The following is a 24,909-nucleotide window of genomic DNA, read 5'->3' as shown; positions in this document are numbered from 1 at the left end:
TAAAAATTGTAAAAACAATCAAACAAACGCAAAGAGATTATTCACACCACTTCTTCACAACAGACCACACACACACACAGTCTCTCGATTTGGGTTTCACTATTTATTTTCTTGAAGACAACCTATCCTGTAGCCTATCTCCCAAAAAGGTTTTTGGGCAAACCACCTTTTTTACCTTCCATGTCATAAATTTAGATTTGAAACCACATGTTTGCTAACAAGGAATGCTGCAAAAAAAAAAAAATATCCCTATGTTCAACAGAAGGTTTATGAGCACAATGTGTAATCATTTACTACAGTGTTTGAAGTTAACACAAAAAATGGAAAAGGGTAAGCTTGTACACCTAGCTGGTATAAGAGGAAAGAGTAGTATGGGGCTAATGACTCTGTAAGGTACTAAAAAGGTACAGCAAACTTGTTCATGGGTTTATTTACTACTCAGGAGAACCCACTTAGGACAACTCCAGTCTGACATGTGGGACACCCTTTGACCTTGAGAAAAGAGAGGCTAAATCCCCTCTTAATCTAGCCTGAGATACATTTGCAGATTCATTACTTCTGCTCCTGAAATAAAGTCATTATTTTCTCAAGTATCACTAAAAAGCATCATTGGATTACTCTAGAAAGACAACAAAGATTGTGGTTGAGTGATGCATATTGTAGGAGGTTGTTGGCGGGTCAAAACCTATGAAACCAACCAACATGCCTTCAGGCCTCACTTTGCAGTACATGTGCAAAACCATAGATTATTTAGCAAATCGGACACTAGTGAGGGATAAGGGAAGGGGAAACATGTAACATTTAAGCACAGTTTTACTTAAAATGAAAATTACACTGTATCCACAGCCTAAGGAAACTAAAATACCCTAAAAAATAACTGTGCCATAGTTTAGTACATGCAAAGGTTATGATTCACAATCCTACGTGAAATGGCCATTGTTCTCTTCTCCCTCTGTGATAAGTCAAAGCTATGGCAACAATACTGCAAAGCAGTGATTTTGCTGTAAATTGAAGGAAGAATAATGAAGTGTCACAAGGGGAACAGGTCATTTGTTTGATTATAGTGATGGTGTCAGAATTTCACAGCATCAAGCCCATGTCTGGTGCGTAGGTTAGGGTTCTGGTGTGAGGGTGGAATACGATCGTCGTCAATCACCTTTACAGAAGCAATGAAACTAAAAGCTGAAAATAAAAAAGTATCATAAAAAGGAACACACTGGAGGCAAAAAGAAAAGCCCAAAAGCCACCAAATGCATCTTAATACAATGCACTGCTGCTCCACACCTGCCAATAGCATTGTCCAGTGTCAATTAATACTAACTTAACAATAATTCAAAACAAAAAAAGAATCCTTGTGATGACGATGATGATTTTTTTTTTTTCATATCCAAAGTTCTTCCTTTCAGGGATTTGTGGATCAGCCTCCCTTTCAAAGGCAGAATTTCTTTTCCTGAAACCTTTGCTAACCTCATTGTTGCAATTTTGTTTCTCTTCAGATGTTGTATTTGTATTTTTTTTCCCGTCTCTGCATGCGTTCTCACCCAGTCTTGCATACTCCCAGTCACGCACGCAGCCAAGCACACAACAACTCATCCGTCCATTCTCTCGCACATGCGTCACGCGCAGCCGGACTCCTGGCCCCGCCCACCAGAGGGAGAGGATGGTGCCCCATCGGGGCGTTTCGTTGGAGGAGATGAACCTGGCTCCTCAGCACTGAGTCCAGACATTCATACACAATGGGTCCATTCACACACATGTCTGATAGCGTGGCCGATTGGGGGAGGGGCACATTGAGGGTGGCACCCTCTCTAGTCGGAGGACCGCAGAATTGTGATGGTTCGTGGTTCATCTCAGTTCATAATTAAAGTTATTTTCATTTCTGCATTTTGTTTGTTTTGTAATATTTCAAGATCTCTTGATTTCTTATTTTTGGATGTCCTTGGTTCTCCCCTGGGCAGACATCGAGTTTTTTTGTTGTCGTTTGAAGTAGTTTTCCGAAGGCGACAGCTCCAATAACACAGAAGTTATGTCGGCATGTCTCTCAACGCATTCGATGTAGATGTTTTGCTTTTTTTTGCAACATGTAGCCACTCATTCTCACTCGCACCCACTCGCCATCTCAAACTTCATTTGGACTGGTTCCCCTGGAAGGCCAAATGAAATCCACACATTTTTCTTTCAGATAAGATGCAGCCATGGATCCCACGAGCCAAGCACAATGGATCAAATTTCTCACACTCTCGCTCTCTTTCGCTCTTTCTCTCCTAATTTTTTTTATGTTGAACAGAGTGCTGCATCGTGAACAAAACTCCAGAATACCCCAGATGCCGTCTAGAACTGGAATCCCTCGGCTGGCACGTTGGCTGAGTTGAAGCCGTAAGTTCCACCTTGGATGGCTTCTGGGACCAGGCTGGTGTCTTCATCAATCTGAATGAAAAGAAAAAAGAAACGTGGCGTTAACAATGTGCAGCAGACATGACAGTAGAGCAAACACTAGCGGTGTTCATTGCATCATAAGACAATGTTCTGCATCATAAGTCCAGAGACCGTCACTGTAGGTCTCTGCATCAACTTCAATGTGACGGTTCTGCTAGTTTACAATACTGGAATGTGATATCTGTCTTAACACAGCAATACTATTGAAACCCACCATTGGACAGATACTTTAAACCGTAGTGCCATATCAACTTTGAAAGAAAGAAACGACATATACTTACATCATCGGATGAGAAGAATTGATCAATAATTTCGTATGCCAATTTGTAGATATCTTCATTTTCGTGATTCTGAAGTTGCTCCACTTTTTCCAAACCTGAGGAATAAAAACAAAAGCAAATTATACACCATTCGATCCCGCATGAACACCTAATGTGTAAAAAACACAAACGTGATAAAAACCTTGATGGGACTTACCTCCACATTCCTCAATAAGGTTAGCAATCGTTTCAGCTTCATCGTCTGCCATCTTCAGGATATTGCTGAGGCCATCAAGAACAACCTGCACGACCTGAGGGTCCTTCACTGTGAGCAGGTTGCAGAATGGAGGGATCACCTGCTTCTCAATCAGGTGTGCAACCTGTAGGCAGCAGAGAGGCGGCGAGGAACATCAGAGGAAGGAATACTTCATCACCAGTGGCTCAACATTCTCCCTTTCAAATTCAGTTTCTGCTGACGTTACCGAATTTGGCGATTGTAGTTTTGAATTAGAACTTAAGAGTTTCACATTTCTGTCGTCCAAATTAATATTTTGAAAGACTTTTGTGATGTGCATTGATGTCAGAAGAAATATTGTAATAAAATAAATGATTTCAACGTCATTCCATCGCTTTCATTTTTCAATTCTTCTCCCTTTTCTTCTGATTCTCAGACACACCGAGTCTCGAGCTTCTTTCAAATCTCGTTTTTAAAATGTTCTATTTGTAAAAGCTTTTGGAAATGTTTAATATACGTTTTTATTTATACAGTATATAACATTTACTTATTCATGTTACTGTATTTACTTCCTCTGTGCTCAAGTCCTTTGGCCTTATTCTCATTGTATCTGCCCGGTCTGCTTATTGTTTCTTTTGTAAAGCGCTTTGTAACGTTGTTAAGAAAAGTGATAAATAATATATTATTATTCAGTTTCCATTTTTTCATGACTCAATCCCATTCTCAGAATATGGCTCGACTTGTTAGCATTGCTGTATTCAAAGATCAGAGTCATAGTTTGTTCGTGAGGAAAGGTTAGTTTAAATTAAAGTTCAACCCGACAGCTGGCAGAGCACGAGGCGATTTGTGAAGAAGATTCTTACCTGATCTTTCCTCCCACTTATTGTCAGGTTGCTGATGGCCCAGGCTGCTTCCTTCTGAGTGCCAAAGTCACCCTAAAAAAACAGAAATGCATTCATAGGTGAGCAATACATATTTTCCCTGTAAGTTCTCCTCTTGTACTTCACACAGTTTGTAAACACAGATGGATACACACCTTGTCGAGCAGGTGAATGATCATGGGAACAAGCTTGGCGTCAATGACAGCCTGCACCTGCTGCTGGTTGCCTGCTGTGATGTTGGACAGGAACCACACTGCCTCCTACAGGACAAAAAACACAAATACAGTCAGTGAGCCATGGAGGTTTAAATGTATACAGGTTTTATACTAACCAAAGAAGCCAAAATATTTTTTTTATTGTGTCACACCTTCAGCTAGCGAGGAGGAACTCGCCTTGCAAAAGACTGTTAATCAAACATGACAGACTGCCTATCCATCCTCTCGAGGACTAAAACACTTTGTGTGTCTGAACTGGATCAGAATCCAGAGGTCCACGCTGAGAGTTTGACCTCTGGCCGAGACAGAGTGCTGTGGGCGGGGCAAGGGCGTTTGTTGAGGCTCTAATCATCGTCCAGGTCACAAAGTGGGCCTCTTTTTTAAGTGACTGGTCTCAGATGCACTCCGATATCAGCAGAGACACATGGTCTTCAGCACCCTCTGGCCACCAACCCATGGTATCACACATTCAATCACATGCACACCCTCCTAACCAACCCCCCCCCCCCCGATCTGTCTGACTAACTTCAACTAGAGGTCCTCTTCGTCTTCTTCATCCTCGTGGTTCTTCCGTGTTGCGACGTCCTACAACTAACTATCTGTCCCATGCCCATACCTTTCACACAGCATTCGCACGAGCACCATGTCTCTGATTTCATCACTTCCAGTCAGTCGACACATCTTGCAGTAGACATAGGTTGTTGGCATGGACGTGTGCAAGAGGAGGAAGGAGATGGAAGATGTGTTACCTTGTTGATTTTCTCCTTCGGGTGTGTGAGGAGTGCAGGGAAGTGACTGAGAGCGTCACAGTTGAGCACCACCTGGGTCTGTTCATCTGTGCCGGTCACTATGTTCCCAACAGCCCTCAGAGCAGCAGTCTGGATGTGGAGAGGAAGTGTAGAGATGTTATGATAATGATACATTGCCTTTATTAATTCATCCTAAATATGAATCAGTCTCATCTAGTGTATATGTTGTAAACAAAACTTGTATTAATCTAATCCGTGTCATGCCTGGCGTCTCTTCGTACCTGAACTTTGACCTCCTGGTGACTGAGCAGAGGAACCAGATGAGGGACGATGCCAGAGTCGATGACCATTTGGATCTGCTCGTTCCCAGCGTCCGTCAGGTAGGACAGAGCCCACACTGTGTCGACCAAGATCTGGACGCAGCAAAAAAGAAAAGAAACTCATAAATAAACTCTCCTCCTTACTAAGATGCTTCAAATTTAACAAGAATTTATTCTGTGGGACGAGAGCTCTGCTTATAATTAAGTGAGGCCAAGGCACCACAGCCCTAAAGAACTAAACTGTTCTACTCACACTGACGTCAGTGTGGTGGATCAGCACGCAGAGAGCTGGCAGGATCTGAGAATAGAACAAAGAAGGTGGGATCATTATGTGGAGAAAACAACAAAAACATCAACAGGATTCCCATGTGACCTATAAAAGACCGACACCAGGGAAAGAATAATAGTTAAATTGTCTCCTTGACCCTGTAATCTGCAATACCTGCTACACCTTAACTCATTTCAGCACAAAACAGCAACAGACTAGCTTTGCCCTCATTTAACCATCTTAGGTAGACTACTGATGGAGCGCTTCCACTCCGCCTCGCTCTCACAAACGTCCAAAAAAAACACGTCTGCCTTTTGATTTCAGGAGACGGGTGGAGTGCAGATATGAGCCGTCACAGCAGATTTTCCTCTGGGAGCCATGTTATGTAGTTTGTACATATTCTATAAACCAGCTTTATTTGCATTCACCATCAGGTCTAAAGATGAGAAGGAATCCTCCACAAAGTCCGCATTTATTATATTTGGTTAAAACACCTTTTCGATCTAACGTGCATATTCCTCAGGTCTGACATCAGCCATATTGAAATATTTTCCTATTATATCTGCAAGCTTCAGACCGCAGGTAGCATCCGCTCTAATGTTTTGACCTGGTGGTGACTTTGAAAGGGACATTTGATGTTTTGCATTCACGATTCATGATATCTTGCTTGTGAAAATGTATGAACTGAACATGACTGCATGATTAATCCTTCACTGGTGGCATCCAACTCATAAACACTGAATTATTGCCTTTCCATAAAAACACCCATGCAACCCAGCATACACGTGTACTGCTCCCTCATTCTTTCTTTCATACACACCTCCTGGATCGTCTCCATGGGTGGTGGGGGGTCCTTATGGCGGCACAGATTGACCATGACCCAGGTGACATTGCGGAGGAAGGTGATGGGGATGGAGGGACTGATGAAAGAGAGCAGCGGCTTAACCACACCCAAGCTGATCACATAGTCTCTGCATTGGGGGCCATCACCTGGAGAGAACACACAGATAGAGCGCATGTTGTCTCGGGACTGACGTATACATCCAACCCACCCATGTTCACACCAACAGCGACTCACCTATGATGTTGCCCAGGGCCCAGACCGCCTGTTCGCACACATTCTGGTGAGAAGAGTGAAGGAGCCTCAGGAACAGTGGCACAGCATCTACACCAAGGAAACAGATGGGTGTCAATCATATCAAAAAGGGAATCTTGTGATCCGATGTTTCATTTTAAATTGAGAAACATCTCTGGTGAGAGAACTTTAATCATCTGACCACGCACATTAAATTACCACTTGGACAGATTTAGAGTCCAGATTTGGACATGGCTAAGTTTGTTCTTAGACTAAAATGCAATCAATCCACAACATGCTGAGGAAAGAAAAGTAGGAAAATATGTAAGTTGTTTTGATTGTATTGCTTAATGTAGACAAGACAACCTCTGAACAAATTCAGATCATTAGAATCTAAGGATCTTAAAAAAGAAATCAAGCTTAAATATACTTAATTCAAGCATTCAAAGCCAGAGATACTTAAACTCTGACTGCATCATTTATCACAGGTTATTACGTAAAGCAATGCCAAGATTAATCATTCTGAAATTCCCTGATTTAAGTCTTTCAATTCTCTTATGTTGCTGCAAGTGCTGCCATTTAGTGTGACCAATCACAACCTCTGAATGAAACTAAAAATTAAGATGGAGAAGCCGGCCGGTCCATTAAGAAAATATTACATTGACCATTGTCGTGATGAAACGCCACTTACTGGACTGGACCACAGCTTGGGTCTGCTCTGAGGTACCAGACGCTATGTTGGTTAGAGCCCAGGCTGCCTCAAACTGGAGAGATGGGCTGTCGAGAGAGGAGAGATGAATGAAGGCTATGGTTAGAGTCAGTGTGACTGGGCAGTGGCGTCAAACAGTAAGAGCATGCTGATGAGTCACTTATATTTCTGCCATTCCTGAAAAGGTAAAAAAACTAGAACACATTTACATAACTGCTGCAGATGGAGGCTGGGCTAAAACCCTGCTTGCTCATTTGCATAACTTTGAAGTGTATATAAACCCGAAATGATCGGGGAAAAACGGCTAGCTTGTACTATAATTACCGCACATGAAAAAGTGTGATGCACGGCTACATGCAGACAAACAGAATTACAGTCTGCTTACTTGTCATCTCTGTCCAGACAGTGGACCAGTATAGGAAGGATCCCAGACTTGATCAGGTCATCTATGGGAGGGTTACGGTCACTGGACAACAACTTCCTACAAAAACAAAAGAGGACACAAAAGACCATTACTCACTCTCACACACACACACACACACAAGCTCATGACCCAACATCCAGGTAATGTATGAAGGCATACTCAGTGTCAAGGTAAAAGCTGCAGGGTACACTTCAATGGGGAAAGAAGAAAAGACAAGACGCATAAAAATAATAAAGAAACATGTTACGTGATTTCAGCTACCTCATACGGCATTTTACTCAAATTTAAGAGGGCTGCATTACTGAGCCTCAATGCCATTTACAATGTCCATTAATCAGCTGGGGCTGACTTGCTGTAAATCACCACTGTCTAACAGAGCTGGAAAAACATCAACAGCCCCTGAAATTTCAACACTGGGATTGTATTTTGCAAGAGGCCATCAATTTTAATCAGAGAACCTCTTCAGACGAAGTATTGGAGCAGAATCTCTGGCTCACAGATACCAGATGAAGCAGATGTGAATCTGGATCAGAGTCAAACGACTACTTCAATATTATACAGCATTAATATAGATTATTCATAGTCACATTTAGGTTGAGATGGTAACATGGTAGACTTGATATTGTCAAAAAGTAACATTTATTCTCATTGCATTTATTTATTCCAAAAAAGTTTGCTGGTGTATTAAACTTGAAATGATTAGGATGTCACCAATTCATTTAGGTCATCGTCACATATGTAGTTTATTTTGGTTTATTCAGATTGTCTCTGACTGGTTTACGCTTAGCGGACTCTCAATAGTAGAGTTTCTTTTGAATTCTCGCTAAAATCATAAAATCCTTCCGTCGGTCCACTTAGCTTTCACTGTGAACATCAATATTACAACATGAGAAATGTGACGCTGAATCATTATACAGAGACAGAAAACATTATTCAATTATTTGACAACGACTGGTGTAAACTGAAGTGATAACCAGTTAAATCCAGGAGTGTGAGGGTGTGTGTTCATACCTGGCAGCCTGAACAGCACTCAGCTGGATGCCCTGATTATCACTGGTGGCATTCTATAACACAAGTCAGAAAAGCAAAAGACATAAGTTAGGTTCTGCAAGATATACACTAAAAGACAAAGAAGAAAAAATAAATGAATCAAACATCCTACTTACTTGTACTATTGCTTCAAGAGAGGTGTTTTGCTGAAAAAGAAAAGGTTTGGAGAGTCAGATCTAGAATTGTGCTTTGACACACATTTGTAACACGTGCAGTATGTAAGAGTACAAGATCAGCAACAGGTATATCAGAGAAAAAGCCGCTCAAATACAATGCAGAGTGCATATCCTGGCAGCACTTAATGAGGGGGAGCAGACTTCTGTTAGCTTCTTGCTTTGCATTAAAGAAAAAACAGTCTTTCCTAAGCTTGCTTTTGTCTGTGAAGTTGACACAGCAGGGAGGAAAGCCACCAAAGCACCATTGAGAACAGTGAGGGGGGGCTCAGGATTAGGAAATGCCACCGGGACAATGCAGTGACTTGCATTCTCACTTGAACCAATGTGGTGTTGTGGTGCAACAGTCAGCAGGCCGGACGCGAAGGCCAACATTCAACGTGATCATTTGCCAACTGGCAAGCTCACCTGACGCCCTCTACAGGGAGTTCAGGGTCCAGTGTAGGCTGCCGTGTGCCGAGTATCGTTCTAACTTTCAATAAAGCACTGACCATGACAGCAGGTCCTGTTAAATAAAGTTGGCCGATGCCTTTGATGGCCAGCAGGTTCAGCTGATTGCCTGTGCACCCTTGAATTAAAAAAAGGTGGGCAGTAGACTTGCAAACCAGAAAAGAAAAAACATTCAAACACAACCCTGCATACACAATCTGCACGACACAACTGTAGTTTTTTTTTTTAAGTGTTGACGGGAAACAGCAGGAAAAAAGAAAAACGGACTATTTAAGGAACATCTGATAGATCAGAAAAGGGAATGTGTATTCTGAGAAGCTCAGCAGGCCTACATTTGTCATAATGAAAGAGCTTACCACAAATAGACAAAACTGAAAAACAGCAATGTCCTCAAGGCACAATCTGTATTATTTTAGACCCACTGAAAACAGTCACAGCGGTTATTGGTTGGTAAGTATTTAAACTAGATTGCCCAAGCGCACACAAAAGCCTCTCTAATGTCTTGCAGAGAGTCAGAGCACCACGTCATTGTTGATAGATTGCTAAGCAGCATGTTTCAAGTCAGCCCTCTTAATACCACTAGGCAGTTACTGTGATTGAATTTCTGAACGGCTGAGTGGCCTTTTTTATCCAGCATCCAGATGGTGGGATTCTTGATCAACCTATTTTTTTGTGACGTTCACCTGTTAGCCTAAAACTTGTAGGTCTGACGTTGGCCCAAACTACATACATGGAGGGATGACTACTAAGACATTTACTGTTGAGCTTTGAACCTAAACTATAATGAGCACATGGCCTACTGTTTTGGCTTACCACTTGTGGTAAGATCAGTGCTTACCTGTAAATAAAGTGCCTCAAAATTAGCCCAATTGGAGGGCTAAAGTTTGCATTACAATTCATTTCTGTATGTATCACAATCATCCCCACAACTAAAACTAGTACTACCTATAGTGATTATAATAGTCATTTTCTTATCTGGTACCCCTTTATACTCGTGTTCTTTCATCTGAAAATGAAAAAATAAACATCCCTATTGGTGTTTACTGCAGTGATTACGTAATGAGAAATGTCATGTCAACACAAAAACGCTGCATCACATGAATCTATCTCAAACATGAATGAAAGTATTGTGCCCCAAAAGCACAGAAAGTATTCAAAAAGGAACATAACCCCGATGAGGGGTAGTTAGACGAGGTGCCTCTACCTAGTCTACCATGGAAGCTGTACTGAAATCATTGATCTCTTGCTTTGGGAAAATGAGACACCAACCAGCACAGAGAAAGCTTGTTGACTGCATGTTTGTTCACTCCTGCCCCACCCAGCGGACATTGAGCAAGGAGATATCATGACAGGGACAAAATGTCAGCATGTCATAAACCTCTGGACTGTTTTACCAGTGAGGTGAACCTAATGTGCAAAACTCCTAGGACAAGCATTTCAGTAGTGCCTTACAGGAACTATCTGCCCTTGAAATACAAAACCTAAAAATATGCAAACTTTCTGGTGGCAGCAGACACATTTGGAGCAAAGGAAGCACAACCGTACCGAACTGAAATCTCCGTCGACATCAGAGTCCTCACAGATGTTCTCATAGGGTACATTTCTTCTCTTCAGAAGGTGCTCATCTCTTTTGTTCTGTGGTGGAGGCAACAGAAATATTACGTCATGCACATTCCAGCAGACATTCATCATGATAAGGCACAATATAATACAAATGTTTTTACCTTTCTGAGTTCCACGACTACCTCAGTCCTCTGTCTTCTCATAGTCTGTGGGACGAGATAGTATAACATTATAACATTATACAACAAGGAACTTTAATCTAGAGCTGCAAAGAATAGTCGACTAATCTGTTAGTCGGTCGACAAACACATAATTGTCAACATTCCTTGCAAAATGGCAGGGAAGTGTTGCTTTCAGCCTCTCAAATATTGCATTTCTCTGTTTTATATCACATTACAATAAAGAATCATTGGGTTTTAGATTTACAAAAGATGACATTTAAAGACATCATCTTGGACTTTGACACACTGGGGGGTTGACATTTTCCACTATTTTCTGACAGACCAAAAGATGAATCTAGAAAACCTTGGCAGACTAATTGATAATGAAAATATTCATTAGTTCCAGCCCTATTTCAATCCCAACCTACCGTTTCCCAAAAGAGTGGCACTAGCTACGAAATTAAACTCAGGCACAGTCTGAGATCCTGTTTATGTGACCAGAGCTGATCTTCAGTACCAGTCATACCTGGAGCATTAAGTCAACAGCCCAGACTCTGCATATGACAGCACCCAAACACACGTATCATGACTCATCTTAAGTTACTGCAAGACCATTTTGTGTGCCATAACAAGGTCACTAACCCCCATATTCTTTATATATACACACAATGTTTATTCATGTTCTTACCCATGAAAAAAATAAATCAGAATTACAATGAGATGAAATCAGTTTCTCTAGTAAAATCTACTGCAGTAAGTCTGCCATGAAGGTTATGAGGTTCAGTTTTTCTATGTTGAAACTGTTTCAGAGATTCTGATGTGGGGTCTTTAATAGAGACTATAGTTTGTGCTGCTGATAAATTGTAACGTTTATAATGTATAATGAACCCCAAACTCGTCCATGCTGTTGATTGAACACACCATTAACAGTTTCAACAAAGAAAGTAACATTTATCCCTGTTTACATAGTAATTATAGCAGGAATGTTTTATTAGACCGCACTGGGTCTAACGTTACCTAATAAACTGGGGGAAATTGTTTATTATACATCTCGTTATGAACAGACGAGTATTGTTTTAGTTTCAGCCATAGAGAAGATGTTTGTCGGTAATGCTTGTGTTCATCACTGAAAGACCTCCACAGTGGTGATGATAAGTTATTAACATGTTGTAAACGACACATTTCATGTCCAGAGGCCTAGCAGCTCGCAACAGAAATACTTGTCAAACAGGATGTATGAGTATATCCTGCTCATGTAACTTAGTCTTAAGTGAGACCGTCTGAAAACAACAACACCGCCTGCTAACATTAATGAAGCAAAGGCACGTTGAGCTGACTGTAAATCAACTGTTAACTTATGGATTCATTGTTAGCTAACGTTTAGCTTTGATCTACCAGTCATGTGATCGTGTTAACTAGCTGGTCGTGTTAACGCATTTTCTAAGCATGTATAACGTCGGTAAACCACGGAGTACAATTATAACACTACGCCACAATTTAGAAGATCCAGGTAACTAGCCAGCTAGGAGGCTAATTGGTTTCCGCCATTGTTTTTGGCGATAAAGACGGGGGATGGGTGGAACTGCAGCCACCAGCACCATCAAGCCCAACCACCGAGCTTAACGGTAGCTAGCAAACCAGCTAGCACGCAGGTTGCTAACTGCAGTATCAAAATAACGTTAATCTGCCGTTGTGTTAGCTTGCCAAACAAGCATATATTCCAGTTACAAAATGATAATCAACAATATTTACTTTTAGATATACAGTTAACATTTCCCCTAGCTAGCACATCGACCTAATCCGATCCGGTGGACGATATGCTTCAGTTACGCTAGCATGTTCCCCGTGGGCCTGGCTAGCATCGAGCTAGCAGAGCACATAGAGCGGAGGCGATGAACTCTGACTAGCGTTTCTGACATGTTTTATAACCACCGCGGTTTCACGGCAAAACGAGACCCGTTAAACCAAAAGGTAATTTGTCCAGCCAAGGCCATCAAGCTATAAGTGGCGGTATGTGAAGGCCCAAGCCGACGGTTTGGGTAAAAAAAGTTCCCGATGGTGGAAATTAGAAACGACGTCACAAGGAAGCCAGAAGGCGAAGCTGGCCGTGAAACAGAGCGGCGGTGGCGCCGAGGAAAAGGAGATCCTCGACACCAATCGGCATAACTTTTACCTCCAAATCACGTCCCTTATTCTTGAAATTCTTCAGCCGCTGATTGTCCAGTTTCTCGTTGTCAGCCATGTTAGCAGTTCTGGTTACGTTAAATACAATCTAACTCGTGGATTTAGCTTGTGAGCTACCCTTTTCTGGTTCCCTTTTCTCAGCCTTTCGTTAGCTGACTATTTTTTGCTGCTCTATCCGCGGTGCATACTGGGATTGCCGGTGGTGGAGGGCAGCCTCGCGCTGGCGTAGAGGAAGGGTGGGGAAATCCCCTTCACTCTCATTGGTTTCACTGTTAACGTCTATCTGCAGGGCGCGCCACATAACAAAATACAAACTCATGTTTGATCATTGTATTCAATGACATTTAACGTACATTCAGTGTAATTATTAAAATATTTGACCTACTATACGTACTGCATTCACATTATTACTTCAGTAAAAGTATCTTAGTATAATCAAGAAAATGTATATAAATAAAAGTACTCACTATGCAGCCACATGGGCTCTAAAGTTGTTACATTATTATATATTATAATATTAGATTATTATTACTGATGCAGTAACTTGTAAGATGCATTTTAATACAAAAGGGGTCATTTTTATTCAATTTTATACTGTTGGGTGATTTGATTTATTGTACAACAATGTATGTCATATGTATATGCAGTTAAAAAATACATAGCAGATATAGAAAGTAGCATCACATTGTAAGACTCAAAATTGTGCTTAAGTACAGTTACTTTCCACCACGCCATTCATTATATCTCTATTTTACTCTTTTTACTTGTATTTATTATAGCCTATTATAGCATTACATAGGTCTACTTTGCAAATTGATATTTTATGAAATATAGGGTCTATCTTAAAAATATTTAATATTTTACTGTAAAATTCTACTATCTACTATATATATTTTTTTTTAATTCTGCAATTTTATACAATTTTAATTCTGCTATTTTATACAATTTTAATTCTGCTATTTTAATAATATTTGTAATGCTACTTCACACTCATTTACATCAACACTGTGATTATTGTACTGTAAATGCTCTTATTCTGTCTAATCTTGTACTAATTGTTGTGTTTTTGCTGTGAAGCACTTTGGGCTGCAATTCTTGTATGAAAGGTGCTATACAAATAAAGCTTATTATTATTATTATTATTATTATTATTATTATTAATTACTATAAAAATATAAATAAATAGATATCCAATATGGTTGCGGCAAAAAGTTTAATGAATTTTACACACACAGGGTCAATTTATGTTTTAGTGAACTGTTCAACTACAATTTGATTGATAAGGTAGCCTTTATTGTTATACAATATGTAATGCTAAATTTCTTCTTTTTATACCAAGGCAGGGCTTTCAGATTGCTGGAGCCTCCTCGTATTAGCTTTTTCTGAACGTTGAAATGCATTTCTGCACGAAAAATGGACTGTAGATTTTGTCCCCCTTTTCCAAATCACGAGAGGATCTCTTTAAATTCAGTGTGGACAGAAGGAACAATTGCATTGTACAATGTACATGTGAGTATTGTTTTAAAGCAAAGCTTTTATATTATCACCCACACTCAGAACCACCTCATTTGATTGCAGATATTATTCTTTATTTCAATGCAACAAATAGACAAAACAAAACTGAAACTTCACCAGTGTAACGATAAACAAACATGACTCGAATTGACAGATTTGACAGTTTTGGCATGGCTTTAATTTGTATAATGTAACAATATATATCATATATCATCAATATTATATATATATATATATATATATATATATATATATATATATATGTGTATATGTGTATATGTGTGTGTGTATACATAGTGTGTGACAACACTGGCTGTGTCAATCCATGCCAGTCTTTATGTTTTATAAAAAGGAATACAAATATGAATACAAATAATAGTGAAACAAACAAAGAGATGTTTCGCAATTGGAGAACAGTATTTCTTTGAGCCACAGAAACTTGACCAAACAAATACAAATACAATGTTCCTTGTACAGTATGAACACTCGCAGACTGATTTATCGTTGTGTTTTACAAACGGCTCATATCAGTTTTGACACGCCTGCTGTCATAACCCAAGATCCCAGCATCTTCATGGCTGATCGCTATAGTCCACAGACACTTTGACTTCACCAGGATTGAGTAAAGGTTCTTTCTGCCACAGAGACACTCAAAACGGTGATAATCTCAACCCTTTTGTTATCACCTCCTATCCTTTGACACTTTAGACTGCCACAGTGAGGCCATTTTGCGGATGATTTACACAGGCAGACGAGAAAGAATCCTGTATATCATTTGAATGAATCTCCAAAAAAGATTTCCATCCATCATCTGCTGCAGAGAAAGACTTGTTTCATAGCTGTGACACTGAAGCCCTTAGACTTCATCTTAACCTTAATGTCCTCTTGAGTCTGTTTAAATGGAGTCTTCATCAGATAGACGATCCTCCTGAAACCTTCCTCTAGTCCCATGCCGGTGGTGGCTGAGCAGGGCTGGATGAACCAGGTCCTGCCCTCGCACAGTCTCCCCAGGTCCAGTGTGAGGCAAAGCACTTCTGGGCTTTGAGCCCGCTGGAGGTCCTGTTTGTTGGCAAGGATCACGAGAGGAACTCCTCTGAGACTCTCGGACCTCAGGACCTAGTGGAGAAGACAAAGTAAAGAACACTTTAATTAGTTTAAAATGTATTGTGTTTAACCATCATCTATTAAGCATTAAGCAGTTTAAACACACATACACAGACTGTAACACACTGTCATGTAGTTGTATTCAGAGATAAGGACATTTATAAGCATTTATCATAACTCTGTAACTGGTGCGTAGGCAGATGATTGACAATATAACACAGTTGTAATGAAATATGATTTGTTCATTTATCAATTAAGCTTTTATTTATTCAATCAGAAATCTTCTTCACTCTACATGACAACTGTGTAAACTCCATCCTGATAAAGGTCATGAGGTGAAAACTATACAATCTAGTAAATTGCCTGTGAATTAAGATTTATTTTTTGTCTTGTAGTTTATAAATACAACTTACAATCTTAAGAATTAACCTTCAAAATGTGTATGTGTTTAAACAAGTAATTAAAGTTTTAATATACACACAATATCTGGCCATGCACATAACCATATATAGGCCTATAAATAAAATGTGATTACAGTGTTCAGTGTTATCATTCATTAACATATATACATATATATATATACAGTTATGGAGTTATAGTTGTTGACACATACATTGATAAGCACTTTAAATGTTGTTGTATTTGCCTAAATTGTGCTATTAGCTATTAAAGATCAAAACTCTGCACTTACATCATTCTGCACAATGAAGCTCAAACATCCAAGTGAAGTTTGAATTGAAGAGAACCTTTTTGTTACACTTATTTAGAATAAAATATCAGATTTAATTACCCGATTAAGTTCCTTGCGGGACTCATCCAGCCGCTTTTGATCCCAGCTGTCCACCACAAACACCAGTCCGTCTGTATCAGTATAGTAATGCCTCCAATGGGGCCTCATCTTCCTCTGGCCCCCCACATCCCACACCGTCAGGCTCGGGCTGCTCCTGTCGGTCTCCAGAGTCTCCACGTTGAAGCCCACAGTTGGCACGGTCACCACGCTCTCGTTGTATTTCAGTTTGTAGAGCAGGGTAGTCTTTCCTGATCCGTCCAGACCCAGCATCAGTACCTGGGCTTGTTTCCGAGGCTTGGATCCATGCATGCCCATGTCCTAAAAGTGCAGCTTGTGTTTATAAAGTATGACTTCTTCCTTTTGTTTAGCTGTGTAAAATGAGCTGCCTGCACCCAGTGGCTCCCTTTGTACTGTCTATCTATAGGCTTAGTGTGTTTCGTCTCTTATGGAGACTGTCTGCAGTCAGTATGCTTTATTGCGCTCAGATTGATCCCTCCCCTCTGTTGTGATGGGATTCCTCTTGTCCCTACGTAGCTTTCAGTAAAGCTATTTATATCCAAAGTGACGGTACGGTGCAACTAGCTGCGTACAGTTCTCTGGTTACCACAGCACAGTTAGTGGAGGAGTCACATCACACCTGCTACAGCTCATCATACACTCCAGCCAGGAAGTCCATTTTGGTAGCTTCCTGGCTGGATGTCCCGTAGCAATGTCATCACAGGGGAATTTAGGTGGAGGATTATTCGCCTTGGGCTGATGGGTAAATGTAGTTTTATCTTTAGACTGACAATATGTAGGCTGAACATACAGTACGTCTTCCAGAAACCTCTCTGCAAGAATTGTTTCTGGGAATGTGTTGTTCGTCTCAAATGAATGACAGCAGCACTGGACTGTATCATCAGAATGATAAATTGTCACAATTATTACATAAAAAATGAATATAACATGACGTTATGTTTTATCAGTGCATCATCATTTAATTTCTCATGCGGGCTGACCTCTGATTTGTTTGCCATGATTAATACTGTATGACCACATAAACCGGACCTTCTGGCAGCTGATTTACATGTGAGGTTTATGTTTTTATCCTTTTATTATATGTGATTCAGCTCTATTTATTCACAAGGATAATATGATTAAACTTGGATTGATTAGAGAATCATAAAATAAATGATGTGTATTACCCAGCCCTAAATGAGTACATGTGGACTGCAGTAACAAACATTTTCTAATCGCCCAGCAGGTGGCATAGCCCGACTGAAATCAGCTTTTCATTGTCCATTGTTTCATCTCTTTTGCTGCAAAAATAAACCATGACAGAGAACTTTATGGAAATACTTAACGAAAGAACAAGTTCTCATGATATTTAATGGAAATATTAGTGTTCATGATTTAGTTTAGTGCCTTTTTGTATGATACGTATTAAACAAAAGTGCAACTCAGTACAGCATGCAGGACAGATTCCCCAGCGTATGCTGTAACGAGGTTTGTAAGGGTATGGCTGTTTTATGTTTTTGTTGAAAGTATTTTTCTTTCTTTCTCGTCTCTATGCTATATCTGTATGAGTTACTTTGGATGTATATTTTCTTGACAAAAAAAACACAGGTACAGAGAAAATGATCATTTATCATTTTAATGTTACCTTTTAGATTTACATTTTGAAATGTCAGAATTATTTTATTTCATTTTTTTTACAGTTTATTAAATTCAACAAAAACAAGTACAAATGCCACATAAACACTCTGTAAGGTACATTATCGGGGAATAATGTGAACTGAAAAAGCACAAACAGTTTCATCTGATATATATCTCTGAAGTTAAACAATCCAGGAACAGGCGCACTGCTTTCTTCATTGCCGTTTGGACAGTGGAGGGGTGATACTAACAAGAGGAAGGTATGTACATTCATCTTACAATTCCGTGTCTCTTGGAGACATTTCTTTCAACAATGCTATTCTACATGTGAGTTAACAAGGTACGACACCGAGGTTGTGCAGTGTGCATGGCATGATCGACTGCATTACATTAAAAACCAATAAGTAGTTTTGGCAGCAGAATTCATAACAGGAAATTAACAGTTTAAAAAATAAGGCAACAATAATGCGTTTCATTCAAAGGCTTGTTACATTTTGACTTACAGTTCAGGGAAATGTCATATGTGATCGATATCAGGATGTGGATGACATGGCATTAACAATTGACGCAACGATAAATTGTCAATTTCAGTACATGTATGTCTCATGTAGATTGTGGTCAGTAATAATGTGAGAAAAGTCAGATAAAGGAATAGCATGTCAATATATAAAATAGAACCCTATTAAATGGGTTGAAAATCTTTCATGGTTAATCTGAATTCCTAAATAATATTACAATTATAACTGCCAATTATTATTCCAATTATTTTATGTGATAACTCAACTATTACCTTCTTTTTTACAAGTTTAAATGAGCAGTCAAAGTTATTGTATCAGATGACATGTGACAAACCTTGTGAATTAATAATTAGCAGTTATAGAGTCACGATGAGATGTTACGACATTATCACCACAAGGTATTGCTTTGACGACCTACTGCATTATCCAACAGTTATTACATTATCAGTAGTTACAGATTCTGATAAGAGAGGGAGTCTCATCTTTTAAAAATAATCTTAAAATGTATCATCAATAAAGACAGAAATGAGACTTTATCAGCGCAGAACAGCAATCCTTTAAGTGAACATTCAACATCTAAACTTATAAAATTTGAGATAAAACACATTTATTCTTACATCAAGAGAGAGTGTGATACAACCATTGGTTCTATTGCTGTACAATATGAATGGTGATATTTGAACAAGCCTATTATCATTTGTGTTGTTCATGTATAAAGGGAATACATTCAGATTTGCACCAGTGACATGTATTTGATCCAGGAAAAAAAAAACGTTTTCAGTGCAGTCACTCAATTAATGAATTAAATGATGTGGAAAGAGAGTTAGAATACTAAAAATATAAACATTAGTGGTCACATAGACATTGGGTGGAAGGCATCACCTCAGAAATAATGTGGAAGTGAAACTCCATGCTAGCTTGTATACTTGTATAAATGTCTCATTATTGGCTAGACAATAAAGTGGTTGTTAACGTGACATCTGTCTATGCTTCTCTTCCCAACCCCACACACACACACACACACACACACACACACACACACACACACACACACACACACACACACACACACACGCACACACACACACACACACACACACGCAGCTAAATCTGTTTATTTGCATAACAGTGACCCAGCTTGCATTACGGTGTCTGCACGATATGGCTAAGCCTAAATGAAAGACGTTTTCTTACAAGTGACACCCTTTTCACAGTGAAAGTGAAGGTGGGGGAGCGGGGTGTGGTTTGATGCATTGAAGGGCTAACTTCTGTAAATATCTGTGATAGAAATAGTTCCCGCTCAAAAAGTTATTTTTCAGTTTTTAAATCTTTCATGTTAAGCCTATTTTATTCTTACTTATATTCAAACACAATATAGATACTGTGCGTCGACGACGGCTGGTCTACTGCTCGCTGGCCTTGCCTTTAAACTTGACCACCATGACGGTGATGTTGTCAGGGCAACCACGATAGTAGGACTGGAGGACAATGCTCTTGGCGCCAAAATGAGGCTCGGCCAGTCGTTCCCGGATGAAGCGAACCGCCTCCTCGTTGCTGAAGGTGTCCCACAGGCCGTCCGAAGCCAGGATCATGAACTCCGGCTGCAGCTTGTTCAGGTCAAACGACATGATGTCAGGATCAGCAATGACCACGTTGAGGTTCTTCAGGGGGTAATCGCCCAGAGAACGGGACATGGCCAAGATGCCCTGGACACGCCACGAGCCGTTGAAGCTAATGAACCCACCTGAAGAGAAGGACAGAAGGGAAATGGTTGAAAAATGGCAAAACAAGAGTGGGAAGTGAAAACCAAGGTGGAGGGGAAGGTGTTGGAGAGAATGTGAGGAAGTAAGCAGGATAGAGGAATACAAAGGTGAGAGGAAAAGTAGAGAAACAGATGTTTAACATGTTACCGCCGTTAAACCGTAAAACTAAATATTATTTTTGTTCCTTTGGACCAACTGGCAGCATGTCTGTTAATGTCTATCAACTGTGAGACCACTGTGTTCCAATCAAAGCGCAAATAATAATATGGATCAGTGGCGTTGACATGTTTTCACTCACCGTTCATGCTCATGGAACGTAATTGTTTTTGTTGGATAGATTTCAATTCATGTCACATCCTGCAAGTACAGCTGTGTGTCCTCTATGGCTTCAAGATTACCAAGCAGGGAATTGTACTGGAAATGATCAGATGATGACTTCCATACTAGGTTAGGATGCCTCCCTAGTTCCTAGTTATTAAGGCCATAGCCAGGATTTTTAAAATACTGAGGTTATGAGTTCAGGCTATAAAAATAAAACACCATCATGTGTAACTTTCTATTTCTATTATAAGTTTGCTCAAATCCCCAAGTTCCCAGAAAAGAAGAGGACATGACCTCTGTGTCCAGCAGCTACTGCCTCTTCTAGTAAACTGCTTTAATATAATTGGGTAATGTTATGTACACATTGCAATTAGAAGCAAGAGGGACATTCGTCATTGAGGTATAAACCTAAGCAGTTAGCTGCTGAGGGCAGCCGCTAAGATAATAAATGCATTAATTAGCAAACATTACTGCCCTCACATTAGACTGTGATTATTTGTATTCACATAACAACTGGCTTGTATTTATTTCAAATAATTTAATTGAATTATTCAGTTAGTTTTCATTCCCGTACAGTCAGCACTACGTTTATTGAAAATGCAACGTTTCAGTCAGACTAACTAAATACAAACAAAAGTCATGCACCATTAATAATAGATTTTTGAAAAATCCATTATATGGTACCGACAATGTATTTTAAGATCCACAGAATACAATAGAATAAAGTAAATATAAATGACTTAATGTGCATTAACTGACCGGTTTCTATTGACAAAAAGAAAAATCCATATGGGACCTTCCAGAAGTGTCAGAAAAGAACGGGAAATAATCTTCATGACAAGAAAACACAAATTATACAGAAAACTACAATTGTTGTCAAATTAAGAAAGATAAAATAATATAAATTGTATTCATGTTATCATAATGAGTAAAGGAAATATAAAGTGAATAGTCTGATATGTCATATTCAATATTACAAGTTAAACATTTCCTAAAAAACATATTCTGCTGTATTCTGTGGCTCTTAAGATACACCGCATGCATTATTGATGGTAAACTTGCCTCAAGTGTTTGTGTTGCAGTCTGTGTCTTTGTTTCTTTGTCATTGTGTTTCTTTTCCTTTTATCAGTGCAGAGACGGCACTTAAACGAGCATTTAGGAGTTCAAACAGATTCAAGAGAATCTGGTTTCCCTCATTAATATGTAAATGTATGTACCAAAGTGCTCTAACATCTAATCAGATCACCAGCTCTACCTGTGGAGCCGGTGGTGTAGGAACAGAGTTTCTATCATTAATTGTTCCTGAGTATGTTTGTCGGAGACAAACTCCACCGTAACAAGATGAGGACTTCTGTAAAAGCAGTTTTTATTCGTATACTAGTGGTTCCTGTTTATGAAAATCTATTATTAAAACATTAGTTGCCCCCCCTTACTGAAGTAAAAAAAGTAGGAAATCATCTGTAGTATCATAATCGTAAGCATGTTACATGAATAACAGCAACACAATGTGTTTTCCTTTAGTACCGGATGAGACCATTAGATGGAGATGGTGGGCTTCCCCGACACTGACCACACTGTGAGTGACTAATCTGGCAACCTGCCATCAAACTCTCTTCAGCACAGAGAGTATGCAGATAGGGTAGATGGGAGAATTATGCCTTCAAATACACCTTAAATACTGCGCACTGTCTGGCTGCATTTGATAACATGCTGCTTTAGAAGCAGATTGTGTTATCAGTCACGAGGGTTTGATGTCAGCCTGAGCACAGAGACGTAAAATGTGGGGGGAAAAAGGATAATGGTGCTCAGCTTTGATCATAAGAAGACTTTCTTTTATGCTTTCATGACAACAATCTGAGTTTTGATGTTGCCTCAAGTTTGAACTAAAGCCTTGCTCTGCTGCTTAAAATCGATTAATAAAACTCTGCTGGTCTGGACTGCAGCTGTTCTCTCACCAGCCTTCTTGATCCTCTTGCGTTCTTTGAGCTGGTAAGGTTTGTGGTCATGCGACAGAGGAATTGCGTTGCCATCTTTATCGCAAAGAACTCCACGAGAGTCTCCGACGTTGGCCACAGTCAACTCCTTATCAGACAGCAGGGCCACCAGACACGTAGTACCTGAAACAGATGGAGAGAGGCGGGGGGGGGGGGACATAGGAAGAGAGAGAGCAGGAAGGGGTTGGGGGAGAAGGAAGTAGATGAGATCAGAATCGGAGTGGGTTATGTGTCATTTTCTGCCAATATATCTTGTAATATAGTACATTTATAGAAACAATAAGATAGAAACTATTCATGAATAAAATAACCACACAAGGATGATTTCTGGCTTTAAGCGAATGAAATACCTGACAAATCAAGGTAATATTACCTTTATGCATAAATCATACAACAAGTCTAAGACTGGCCTGCAGCCACTGTGAGGTTGTGCTTAGGCACAGAGGGGCTAAATGCTAGCGTCAGCATGCTAACAGCTCATAAAGACAATGCTAACATGCTGATGTTTAGCAGGTTTACCATCTTATTTTAGTGTGACAGCATGGTTACTAATTAGCACTAAACACAACGTCAAGCTGTACCAAATTTCATGGCCGCCCATCCAACAGTTGTAGAGACATTTCACTCAAAACATCAATTGTCAACCTCTTGAAGGTGCTAGAAGAAAAGTCAGGGGGGGATCATCAAATCTTTAGGATTCATCCTCTGGGGTCCGTTAATATCTGTAAAAAAATTCAGTGCAATCCATCCAACAATTGTGGAGATATTTCAGTCTGGACCAAAGTGGTTGACCAACAGACAGACCTACAATGCCATCCGTGGAGCCACGGGGCTAGCGTGGCTAAAATGATCAAATACTGTCATAAAACGGTCCTGCTTAAATGATGTTTTAACTCTAGGAACCGCATCAGCCGCATCTCAAAGTCCTCATCAGTGGATTTATGTTCAGTTGCAATGGAACCAAAACGTTTTCTTTCACAAAACTTTGGGAAGAAAAACTATATTTTTACTTTATTTTTGTTCAAATGTGGGGTTTTTTTTTTTACCAGACTACCAGTTTCCCCTAATTTCCAGTCTTTGTGCTAAGCTAAGCAAACCCTGAACTAAAGTCTGCCCTGAACACACAGAGATGAAGTTGATGCTGACTCTGCATAAAACTGGAGTATTACATAAAATGTTTCTTTAATATCGAGCTTTGGCTCTCTTTCACCTCAATTTCCACTAATGTCAAGCTGGTCAAACGTGTGGCCTTTATGTTATGTTAGACAGAATAAGTATACATTAACAACATATTAGCTAACTTCAAATCTACTATGATGACCTGATATTCTAAAGCTTCATGGCGAACGAGTTTAGCAACAGAATAAACGCAGACATGCGTTTACAATGGCTGTCAGTGTTACATTGACAAGGGAGAAAATGATGAGGCCATGCATTGTTCATTTACTCTCGAGCACCAACTAGGTCTTTTGTGGTTTTGTCAGGAAGCAGTAGCTCAGTCCGTAGGGACATGGCTTGGGAACCGGAGGGTCGCTGGTACGGACTTGAACCGGGAACAAAGCAACCGCCGACAAGTATGGAGTGTGGACTGGACAGGTGCCAGTTCCACTCCTGGGCACTGCAGAGGTGTCCTTGAGCAAGGCACCCCCACAGTGCTGTATATATAACAGCTGCCCACTGATTCTAATACTAGGATGGATTCAATGCAGAGTCTAAATCTCACTGTTTGTGCAAAATCCTCCATTTCTAGGTAACAAACTAGACAAAGTCAAGTTAGTCGACTAGGGGCCAAGGGAGAAATCCGGTTTGAGTCCAAGGGAAATGTTCGGTGGTATGTTTCAAAGGCGATGAAGCTTACACATCTCCAGCATGGCAGTAAATAATAATCAGACATCTTGACTTCCACTCAAACACAGCCGCCGCAGTATAAATGTGGCTCCCGTGAAATGTACTGCTAGTCGTTAAACAATATAGCCCTGTAATTTCTTGGGTTATAATCGCCATAGATCTGAGCAGTAGCAGTATTGCAGAGGAATGTCCTTGTGCTGTGTGCGCACGTGTGCAATAATCATGTATGTGTGTGTCACAGACAGAAACTGTTATTACGTTTGGCCTG

At 39.9% G+C, this 24,909-nt stretch overlaps 3 protein-coding genes across 3 annotated transcripts; all 3 read right to left on the bottom strand.

Annotated features, from left to right (window-relative positions):
• Positions 1-84: 84 nt before the first annotated feature.
• kpna4 (karyopherin alpha 4 (importin alpha 3)) lies at positions 85-13,403 on the bottom strand. Its single transcript, XM_029446115.1, has 17 exons — positions 13,143-13,403; positions 10,970-11,014; positions 10,791-10,880; positions 8,739-8,768; positions 8,584-8,636; positions 7,534-7,629; positions 7,131-7,216; positions 6,443-6,529; positions 6,185-6,354; positions 5,350-5,394; positions 5,058-5,189; positions 4,777-4,905; positions 3,968-4,072; positions 3,795-3,866; positions 2,914-3,076; positions 2,718-2,812; positions 85-2,427 (listed from the first exon to the last, which is right to left on the bottom strand). The coding sequence occupies exons 1-17, from the start codon at positions 13,209-13,211 to the stop codon at positions 2,332-2,334; spliced, it is 1,563 nt and encodes a 520-aa protein (XP_029301975.1). The 5' UTR covers positions 13,212-13,403; the 3' UTR covers positions 85-2,331.
• Positions 13,404-14,413: 1,010 nt separating this feature from the next.
• On the bottom strand, positions 14,414-17,048 carry LOC115017586 (ADP-ribosylation factor-like protein 14). Its single transcript, XM_029446178.1, has 2 exons — positions 16,563-17,048; positions 14,414-15,784 (listed from the first exon to the last, which is right to left on the bottom strand). Exons 1-2 carry the CDS (start codon positions 16,875-16,877, stop codon positions 15,476-15,478), a joined length of 624 nt encoding a protein of 207 aa, XP_029302038.1. The 5' UTR covers positions 16,878-17,048; the 3' UTR covers positions 14,414-15,475.
• Positions 17,049-18,179: 1,131 nt separating this feature from the next.
• Positions 18,180-23,384, bottom strand: ppm1lb (protein phosphatase, Mg2+/Mn2+ dependent, 1Lb). The gene is made up of 3 exons (XM_029446486.1): positions 23,375-23,384; positions 22,755-22,916; positions 18,180-20,459 (listed from the first exon to the last, which is right to left on the bottom strand). The coding sequence occupies exons 1-3, from the start codon at positions 23,382-23,384 to the stop codon at positions 20,119-20,121; spliced, it is 513 nt and encodes a 170-aa protein (XP_029302346.1). The 3' UTR covers positions 18,180-20,118.
• Between the last annotated feature and the right edge of the window lie 1,525 nt (positions 23,385-24,909).

The sequence above is a fragment of the Cottoperca gobio genome, chromosome 13 (genome assembly GCF_900634415.1).
Source record: "Cottoperca gobio chromosome 13, fCotGob3.1, whole genome shotgun sequence".
Classification (NCBI taxonomy): Eukaryota; Metazoa; Chordata; class Actinopteri; order Perciformes; family Bovichtidae; genus Cottoperca; species Cottoperca gobio.
The sequence above is the reverse complement of the archived record's forward strand: the minus strand, read 5'-3'. Positions and strand labels throughout refer to the sequence as shown.

Excerpts from the sequence above, each read along its gene's own strand:
- kpna4 (XM_029446115.1), bottom strand. The coding sequence starts at position 13,211 with ATGGCTGACAACGAGAAACTGGACAATCAGCGGCTGAAGAATTTCAAG. Across the intron at positions 7,217-7,533 it reads TGTCTGGACAGAGATGACAA|CCCATCTCTCCAGTTTGAGG; the intron begins GTAAGCAGACTG and ends CTCTCTCGACAG. Across the intron at positions 4,073-4,776 it reads CGAAGGAGAAAATCAACAAG|GAGGCAGTGTGGTTCCTGTC; the intron begins GTAACACATCTT and ends TTTGTCCTGTAG.
- LOC115017586 (XM_029446178.1), bottom strand. The coding sequence starts at position 16,877 with ATGGGCATGCATGGATCCAAGCCTCGGAAACAAGCCCAGGTACTGATG. Across the intron at positions 15,785-16,562 it reads CCCGCAAGGAACTTAATCGG|GTCCTGAGGTCCGAGAGTCT; the intron begins GTAATTAAATCT and ends CTTCTCCACTAG.
- ppm1lb (XM_029446486.1), bottom strand. Across the intron at positions 20,460-22,754 it reads CAAGAGGATCAAGAAGGCTG|GTGGGTTCATTAGCTTCAAC; the intron begins GTGAGAGAACAG and ends CCTTCTCTTCAG.